Raw genomic sequence first — 9698 nt, forward strand, 5'->3', positions numbered from 1 at the left:
CCGAGTGCTGGGATTAAAGGCGTGCGCCACCACCGCCCGGCCTCTTATTTAAAAATTTTAAATTACATTTATGTGTGTGTGGTGTGTGTCTTAGTTAAGGTTTCTATTGTTATGAAGAGATATCATGACCATGGCAACGCTTATAAAGGAAAACATTTAATTGGGGTGGCTTACAATTCAGAGGATCAGTCTGTTATCACGGTGCCACAAGATGATGCGCAGGCAGATATGGTGCTGGAGAAGTGGCCAAGTGTACTACATCTTGAATTTCAGACAACAGGAAGTAAACTGACTGAATGGGCGTGGCTTGAGCATATATGAGACTACAGAAGCTGCCTTCATAGTGACACCCTTTCTCCAACAAGACCACGGCTACTTCAGTAAGGCCACACCTCCTCATAGTGCCACTTCCTTTGGGTCCATTTTCTTTCAAATCACCATAGTGTGTGTGTGTGTGTGTCTGTCGTCTGTCTGTCTGTGCTTGTGTGCATGTGCACATGCATAAGTGTGTCATGAATTACATGTGTGGGTCAGAAGACAAACTTGTGGAGGTCAGTTCCCTCCTTCCATGTCGTGGGTCCCAGGGATCCAATTCAGGTCACCTAGTTTTGCAGCAAGCACTTTTACTTCCTGAGCCATAGAGCTAGCTTTTTTATTATTATTATTACATTTTAGTTGGGGGAGGACAAGATTCACATGTGGAGGTCAGAAAATAAGTGACAAGAGTCGGTCTTCTCCTTCCACTATGTAGCTCCCAGAGTGCCGTTACTGACAGAACCAGCTCACCAACCCTTATTTTTCTTCTTTATTCAAAAGTTGTTGGAAATACTATTTCCCTTATGGAGCATTCCTGGTGACACTGGTGACACTGGTAACAGCAAATGAACAAGATTCACTTTCACCAAGCAGGCTGCCGATGGCTATGGTATCATGAACACCAGGCATCAGGCGAAGCTAACCAAGTCAACCGGATTATCCTGCTGAAGGCAATCACTTCAGGTCCCACGGGAAAACACAACTCTTTATGTAATAGGGGCAGAGAGCCATCACCCTGATAAGCAAAATTGCTATAAACTACAACATGGGTCATATGACATCAACGCCACAGCATATTTTTACCAAGTACAAGCCAGCAACTGATGGCAACCGAACCGTGCACAATCCAGAACCAGGGTCTTTTTGAAAACAACATCAGAAAAAGGCTGACTTCCATCAGAAGGAACTTCCATGCAGCAAAACTTCAGAGCCTGAAATTTTGGGTCCATATCTCTCTATTCCAAAGGATTCCTTAGGGCTGGGAAGATGGCTCACTTGATAAAGCGCTTGAATTTCCCTTTAAAAAGGTGAGGACCTGAGTGTGATCTGAAGAACCCATGTAAAACGGTAGACACATTGGCAAAGTGCTTGGATCTCAGCACTGGGGAGGCGGAGGTAGGAGGGTTCCTTGGGTATCAATGGCCAAGCATGTCTAGCCAAACTGGTGAGCTTCAAGCCAGTCCGAGATCTTGTCTCAAAGGAGGTAGATGGCATTCCTGAGGTTGTCTTCTGGCCTCCACACATACTTGCATACCTGTGCGTGAGCATGGGAACACACACACACACACACACACACACACACACACACACACACACACACATACACACACACGAGGTGGTGCTCTCCAAACTGCACACGGGGTGGGGGTCTCCAGACTCCTGAAGTATCCCCTTTATACCACTGAATTAAGATGATCAAGGACTTGCCTCCTGAAGCAGCAGTCCCGTCAGCTCTCCCCAAGACACTTTGTCATCAAGAAAGCTTTCTTCCCTCTCCATTTCTTGCTTTCCAAAGTCCCCTTCCTCCACGTCGTCAGTCTGTGAGAGTGCTTGGAGGTCAGAGGACACCCGTGGGAGCTGTTTTTCTCCTTCTACCAGGAGAGTCTCTGGAATGAAACTCAGGTCTTCAGGTTTGGTGTCAAGGACCTTTATCATGCTGACCCATCTGGTTTCTAAACAATCCATTCTTTAAGTCAAAAGTGTTGGCCAATAATAGCTGACAAGACTTCTGGTAGCCTCGGCTGCAGAGTGCTCAAACCCATCTAAATCCACATAAGACAAATACTTGGAACTATAGTCAACCAGGCTATTTCTTTATGTCAATCCCCTCTTCTGTCCACACATACTACCTACCCCCCTTCCTAGGAAGGGGTCTCTGAACCTCTTACTGGGTCAGGCTCTTCTTTCGTTGCTCAGAGCGCTGTATTTAATTTGCCAAGTGTTTCCTTGGGGCCGGAGATTGATACAATGTTTGCCTTAGCATAAACAATGTACAGGTTAATCTCCAGCGCTTCATAAAACAGGGTGCCTGTAAACTCAGAACTCAGAAGGATCCAAAGTTCAAGGTCATTCTCAGCTAGGTAGCAAGTTTGAGGCCAACCTGGGCTACATAAGAACCTGTCTCCAAACTATTTTCTTTTTCATATGCCCTTACCACGCTCTCCTACGCACACTTGGGGCCTCTGCCTCAGCTGCAGGAAGCTGTGGCACCCACAGGAACCGTTATCTTGTCAGTTTCTACAATGCTCAGCAAACCGGAGTCATGGGAACGCCTAGTGATCACTTTCTGGCATCCGCGAGGGGGCGCGGATCGGCCGCTAAAAGGCGGAGAAATCCCTCTGGGGGAATCAGTCCTAGCTGGCCCGAGAGAGGCGGAGCTGGCACCCCCACGCCATTCGGCTCAACCAATGAGGGAGCGCGCCGCTGCCCTGCGCCCAGGGTACTGAAAAGCCTGCGCGCAAACAGCGGGCTCCGGGCGCGCTCTCGGCATCCTGACGCTCCCCTAACTCGCTAGGCCGGCGTGCGCTGTCCCGCGGCCCCGAGCGCGCGCCTCTCCTGCTTTGGCTGCTTTTGCCCGGCCGGCTATGGCTCCCGACCCGGTTCCGACCCCGGTCCCGGCCTCGGCCCAGCTCCACCAACCGCGCTATTTTACTTGGGAGGAGGTGGCTCAGCATTCCAAGAAGGAGCCGTGGCTCGTGATCGATCGGAAGGTGTACAACATCAGCGACTTCATCCGCCGCCACCCGGGGGGCTCTCGTGTCCTCTACCACTACGCGGGTCAGGATGCCACGGTGAGCGCGGGCATTGGGCGCGTCTGCACCCCAGGGGAGACAATGGCGGGAAGAGAAACCTTCGGATCTTGGATGCAAGCGCGGGAGAGACCAGACTGGGAATGGAGGCCCGCAACAAGCACACTCAAACAAAGGACTGGCTGAGCGTCCGTGCTTTGGCATCTGGAGTCTCAGGCGTGGGTTGTTTCCTGAGCTGGGCGAGAAGGGAGCGGGCTTGCTGGACACCCCGAACCGCGGTGCTGCCTAGGGCGGCCGAAGGAGGAGTCAGTTCAGGGAGAGGGGGGCACGTCCTGTCTTCAGGGTTGGGAGGGTGAACACAGCTTTGTCTGACCTAGGGAGCCCGGGAGGACCCCTCGCAATAGGGATGACACTGAGAACCCTGTGGTTTGGCACCCTCTATTCGTTATGAAGCCCGGAGGGTAGGGTCCCAACCTGCGCCCGTCCAAGAAAGCCTGCGGGGATCAGTCACTGTGCGTAACCGGAAAAGTGTTATAGTGGGGGGGAATATGCATCTGGTTGGAATCCCAGAACTGTCCTCGGATCCTTAGTGCGAGGTCACGTGGCAGTAGGCTAGGGAGGTCTTCAACTTTTTCCGGCAAGAGGACACCCCCGGTCCCCCCGGGTGATGAGACACTTTCAGGATAGTGTCCCTTTTCCCTTGGAGCTTACTGCCTGGCAAGTAGGTGTGCACCCCCAGCCTCTATCTGGTGGCCCTGCTTGTTCTCTTTAGAGACCATATTCTTCCTCAGAGCCGAGAGTGGCACTAGGAGTGACTTACTCCTTGGGACTCTAAAGTTAGAGCAGAGTGCTCTGTGGCAGGGATTGCCAACTGTTTGATTCCTACCTTGGGGTCCATCTGTCTTTCAAGTCCTTATCCCAGTCTCCCCTTTATTCCTTTGATGCCAGTCTAACGTGCTTCGGGGTGACAGGGTTCCTATTAAGTCGCCCTTGAAGTTAGATGCTGAGAGGTGAAGGTCAGTCTGATTAAACAAAACCCCACACAGCCTTAGAGACCAGGCTAGATAGAGCCTAGCTAGAGTAGTGACCACTACAGAGTCCAGGCGGCTGCGCAGTCCTACACCGACTCATACGGCTATGGAGTCTATGTGCTCTGTCTAGGCTTCCCATTCAGTGTGATTTGGGAGCCCCGGCAAAGACAGGGATTGGTCTCAATGTGTGGTGCCACTGCCCACGGCTCCGCCTCCACATGCAGCTTCTTTCCCTGAGGCCTAAGGTCCTCCCACCCACCTTGTATAACCCCTATTAACCCTGGAGCAGTGAGTGGTCAAAGAGAAAGAAATAGAAACAGCTTCCCAGCTCTGGCATAAGGAGTCTTCCTCATTCTTCATCACTGTTTATTGTGTAATAGAGAAGCTAAGAAAGAAAACGACTTGTTGAAAGTACTATAGGACTAAAAGCCTCATGACCCCACTTATTCCTGCAGGCTGCTTCTCTCCTGCACCAAGTGTCTGTAGACATGAAGGCCAGTCTGGGCAGGTCTTTCGCATGGCATCCAGGGGAGGCATCCCATTCTTTGGTGTAGCGCCCTTTCAGTGGGAACCTACATGCTGGGTGATCTGGGGCTAGCAGCCAGAACAGTAGCCAGAGGGAGGTGGCCTTTGGTGTAAGGCCCTTAGGAGCCTGGAGGGCTGGGAGGGTCCTCATGGACTTCTCCTCACTCCTCATCCTTGCAGGATCCTTTTATGGCGTTCCACATCAACAAGGACCTTGTAAGAAAGTATATGAGCTCTCTTCTGATCGGAGAACTGGCTCCGGAGCAGCCCAGCCCTGAACCAACCAAGAATGTGAGTGAGAGGCCCTGTTTGCTGTTTGGAGACTTGGTTGTGGAGGGAGAGGGGGGCAGGTGCCTGCATAGGACCACAGGTGACAGTTCTTGGGAATCTCAAAGAGCCTTAGGGTGATAAGCCCACTGGAGCAGGAACCTATGTTTCTTCCAAGGCTGCCATCACCAACAGCAGACCTATTTACTGAGTACCATGTGCCAGTGTAAACTACTATAATAATCTTCACATATGTATACATGAGAAAATAGAGGCTCAGAGAGTTTAAGCTCCAGAGCCACAGATCACATAATGGGGACCCAAATTAAGTCTGCTTAGCAGCTGGATGTGATACAATTCATAGTAGCTGCTTCTATCAGATCATCCTTCCCCATCAGGGTTTGTCAAAGACTGTGAACTTCCCACAGACACCTCCTAGAGAGGTTCTCTGTGAGGGTTAGGGTGCTGCTGGGAAGAATTAATGCTCCACTCTCCCACAGAAAGCACTGACTGATGAGTTCAGGGAGCTGCGGGCCACGGTGGAACGCATGGGCCTCCTGAAGGCCAACCGACTCTTCTTCCTGCTCAGCCTGCTCCACATCCTACTCCTGGATGTGGCTGCCTGGCTCATTCTTTGGATCTTTGGGACATCCTTGGTGCCCTTCTTCCTCTGTGCAGTGCTGCTCAGTACAGTTCAGGTGAGTGCCTTTGGCATTCCTGGGATTCCTAGGGAAAACATCAGGGCAAGAATCCTGCCTGGGATCTGAAGATACACGGGAGAGTTGGCCCAGGGAGAGAACACACATTCTGTTGTGTGTGACATTTATCTGCTCTTTAGTCACGCATGGGTTCTGGTGTGCTCACAGTCCCTCCAGTTTCTCTTCCCAGGTCCCCTTCTTCCTGGGAAGTTTATTCTCTGAAATCTCAGGTTCTGGTTCTGCCACACTCCATGTATGCTAAGAACCAGCGTTTGGCTCTTTTCCCACCACTGGTATCACCCAGCATGCCTATCATGGTCCAGCACCAGGGTTTGGACTAGCAGTCTGTATTCTGGATGCTAGTCTATCCTAAGTCATGGCATTTCAGAGGGAAGAAGGGACTGTGGTTTGCCTCCACTTACATGTGACCCAGTGGACAAGAGGGAATTGGGACCCAGGTTCCATGGCTTATACCAGTGTGCTCCCTTGAGGTTGTACGCCAATCCAGTATGGAGAGGCTGAAGGGGCCGCTGAGGTTTGTGAAGGGGCCCTAGGTGCAGGCTGTTCTGGGCGCTAACCTTTCTCTTTCAGGCCCAGGCAGGTTGGCTACAGCATGACTTTGGGCACCTCTCAGTCTTCAGCACTTCTACATGGAACCACCTGCTACATCATTTCGTGATTGGCCACCTGAAGGTCAGTGACCTGATGGGGCTCCCCCAAACTCCAGTAATTCACGGTGGGAGAAGTGCCCGTGACCCTGGGTTTTCTTTCTCTTTAAAAATTGAAGAGCCAAAAAAAAAAAAAATTGTTTGTTATGCCAGGCAGTGGTGGCGCACGCCTTTAATCCCAGCACTTGGGAGGCAGAGGCAGGCGGATCTCTGTGAGTTCGAGGCCAGCCTGGTCTGCAAGAGCTAGTTCCAGGACAGGAACCAAAAGCTACAGAGAAACCCTGTCTCGAAAAATCAAAAAAAAAAATTGTTTGTTATATGTGTACGGGTACCCTGCTTGCATGTATGTCTGTATGTCACATATGAGGAGAGCATCAGATCCCTGGGACGAGAGTCACAGACATTTGAGAGCTGCCATGTGAGGGCTAAGAATTGACCCAGGATCCTCTGCTGGGTTCTCACTCACATCTGCGGTTCTCTGTAGGGGGCTCCTGCCAGCTGGTGGAACCACATGCACTTTCAGCACCACGCCAAGCCCAACTGCTTCGGCAAAGACCCAGATATCAAGATGCATCCCCTCTTCTTCGCCTTGGGGAAGATCCTTTCTGTGGAGGTGAGCTGGGTATCCGTGCAGAGGGGCACGAAGAGTGGCCTGCTCTGCAGGCATAGGGAAAGTGTTGTCAGCGAAGGTAGGAGCAGGGACTGGACTCTAGGGCTCTTGCTTTCTGGAAGCTGTGGAGGATAAGAGGCTGTAAACCCTTTCTGTCCAGAACAGAATCAGTCAGCAAACAGTTACTACACGAAGGTACCCCATTCTGCAAAGGATTCAGTGGGTGACAGGACATTCTTTGCAAGGCCCTGCTCATCTTTGGATATAACTAGGCACCTCATCAGGGTGCTGCTTGACACCCCTTCTCTAGAAAGCCACCCCCTTGCACTTGGTGTTTCTGTCGCTTATATTGGATATCCTGCTGTAGGCAACCTTATTTGACTCCACGAGAGCCCAAAATAGGATATCAAAGATTGATTAGGAAACACGAATAATAACAAGGTAGAGAGCCATCACTCCCCCTACACCTGCGCTCATCACCCCTCATCCTCCTTCCTGTACGCCTGTGCACATACACACACCTCACCTCCTGCCCCGCCCCCACTGAGAGAGAGAGAGAGAGATATGAAAATGGATGAGTGTGGGCTTGGTTTGGTCTCTTGGGACAGCTTAACTAGATAGTAATGCCCTGGTTTAGTGACTTCTGCCTCCTAGCACTCCTGGAGAACAAGGAGGTACATGGGGACACTTTGCCCTGTAGCCCTCAGACCTCTTGAGAGTCTAAGCACAGTGGGGCAGATCATAGTGGCACTTGATCACTGACTGAGGGAGCAGCCGTGGACAGGGTTCCTTTCCACGGCAATTTCCCATTTGCCCCACCAACCAAGAGGGATACTTTCCTTCTATGGGATCTCTTTGGTTAATAATACTGCGTGGTTTGCGTACCTGTCTCCAGACTATATCCTAATTCCTGTATCGAATATCTTATATCCTATATCGAGCTCACTGTTTTGGGAGACTAAAAGTTCAAGATGGAGCAGCCCTATCAATTTGACCTCTGGGAAGGAAGAGCCTTGTGACAGATGGGGGACTTTGGCTGGGAGTGGCTGTGAAAGCAGTTGGGTGAAGATAAGAAGCAGATTTTCTCACTGTCTTTAAAACAATTCACTCTCGACAGGAAGCGGGGAAACTCACTAGGGTCCCCTGGGACGCACATGAGTCCCTTGGGGGGGGGGGCGGATGGGGTGATTTCATTGACTCGCAGAAGGCTGCACCTCCTGGCATCACTGCATTGGTGACCATGCATGCAGCATAGTCCCCTGGGGAGCACATCACACCACTCCTGGCCCATCTCTGCCTCATTTGCCTCTGTAACTACATCTGCAGTTCACTTCCCAACCCTGGACAAAACCACCAAACACCAAGCAGACAAGTGAGTTCAGAGCCTGCCTGCCTGCCTGGGCTACAGAGCAGATTACACACACCTTCGACTTTACCAGGGCTTTCTGAGGACCTGGGTAACCTAGCCTAAGGGTTCTGGCTGTGCCCTGTGCTTTGGACACTTGTCTTTGGATTTTTGCACTCCTGATACTTCTCTTTGTTCAGGTACCAGGCCCCAAAGGAAACCAGGCCTGCTCTCCTGTCTGTAATCTGTAAATTATCTTGAACTCTGCTTACAAAGGTATCACTAGTTTCATATCCACGGATTACAAGATGTGCGTAGGCGAGAACTTGATACTATTCCCTCTGCTGTCGGCACATCAAATGGTGGCTGGGAGACTGCTGTCCCCACACCTCCAGGGCTTGCTGAATGATGCCATGACTGAGGGAAGATTGCTTCATCTAGCCAGAGCGCCTTGAAAAGAGCACAGTTTTCATGACTCGTTTGTGGTTATGTGAGAGAATAAGCCAGACTGTGCTCTGGGTTGAGGTCACCAAAACTAATTGGGGCAAGAAATGCCAGAACCATGGAGTGAGACAGCAGGGCATATGTGAACCTATGTGAGGGGCTCTGGACTGACTGAGTGGCCTGGTGGCTCCCAGCCAGTCTGTTTAGTCTGTGGCTTAAAAAAAAATAACCTACCCAGTGAGCAAAGCTTTGCCAAAACCTTCAGACTGCCAGATTGTTCCAGGTAGCCTTTCTACATATAGATGTTAATAAACTTTCGGGGGGGAGGGGGGATGAAGTTCAGATTGAAGTTAAGAGTCCAAGAGATAGCTCAATGGTTAAGAGTACTGGCTGCTTTTCTAGAGGACCTGAGTTTGAGTCCCGGGACTCAATCTGGAGGTCACCACCATCTGTAATTCCTCTTCCAGGTGGTCTGCTGCCCGCTTCTGGCCGCCACAGACATTGCATGCAAGTGGTGCACAGGCAGGCAAAACACCCATACACTAAAATAAAATTTAAGAAAAAGGCAAAGAGTCCAAAAGATCGTGGTGAAAAGACCCATACAGGGACAAAAATAGTTTTCCATAGAAACACTGAAGTCCAAAGAGTACTAGAAGCAGGAGGGGATTGAACCTGGAAACCATGCGGCAGAGACTTTAGATAGCCACCAGGAACCCTGTAGACTAGCATCCTGTACACTCCTGTGTGTTCTTTGTCATGGCACATTCATAGGTCACTATCCAGGGCCACTTGCTTTAGGCGCTGGGCCTGCCAGAGCCTCTCAATGGCAGCAGCTAGCTGAAGGTTCCTAAGCAGGCCTTAGCGTCTAAACAGGGAAAGCTGGGGTCTCAGTGTGGGGAGGGGCTTAGTGTTGGGAGGGCTCCATATGGGGCGGGCTCAGTGTGGGGAGGGCTCTGTGTGGGGAGGGACATGGATGTCTAGCTGCTAACTTGTGTTTATTCCTTCACAGCTTGGGAAACAAAAGAAGAAGTACATGCCATACAAC

The 9698-nt window shown here is 50.9% G+C and overlaps 1 protein-coding gene across 1 annotated transcript in view; it reads left to right on the plus strand.

Moving 5' to 3' along the window:
- The first annotated feature begins 2830 nt into the window (after window positions 1-2830).
- The window catches only part of Fads1 (fatty acid desaturase 1), a 17103-nt gene continuing 10235 nt past the window's right edge, over window positions 2831-9698 (plus strand). The window contains exons 1-6 of the mRNA XM_005369621.3: window positions 2831-3107; window positions 4802-4912; window positions 5389-5586; window positions 6178-6279; window positions 6739-6867; window positions 9663-9698. The exon at window positions 9663-9698 is cut by the window's right edge and continues 7 nt beyond it. Coding sequence (XP_005369678.1) covers window positions 2901-3107; window positions 4802-4912; window positions 5389-5586; window positions 6178-6279; window positions 6739-6867; window positions 9663-9698 — 783 coding nt within the window. The 5' untranslated portion in view covers window positions 2831-2900. The remainder of the gene's footprint in view (window positions 3108-4801; window positions 4913-5388; window positions 5587-6177; window positions 6280-6738; window positions 6868-9662) is intronic.

Source organism: Microtus ochrogaster, unplaced genomic scaffold (genome assembly GCF_000317375.1).
Source record: "Microtus ochrogaster isolate Prairie Vole_2 unplaced genomic scaffold, MicOch1.0 UNK56, whole genome shotgun sequence".
NCBI lineage: Eukaryota > Metazoa > Chordata > Mammalia > Rodentia > Cricetidae > Microtus > Microtus ochrogaster.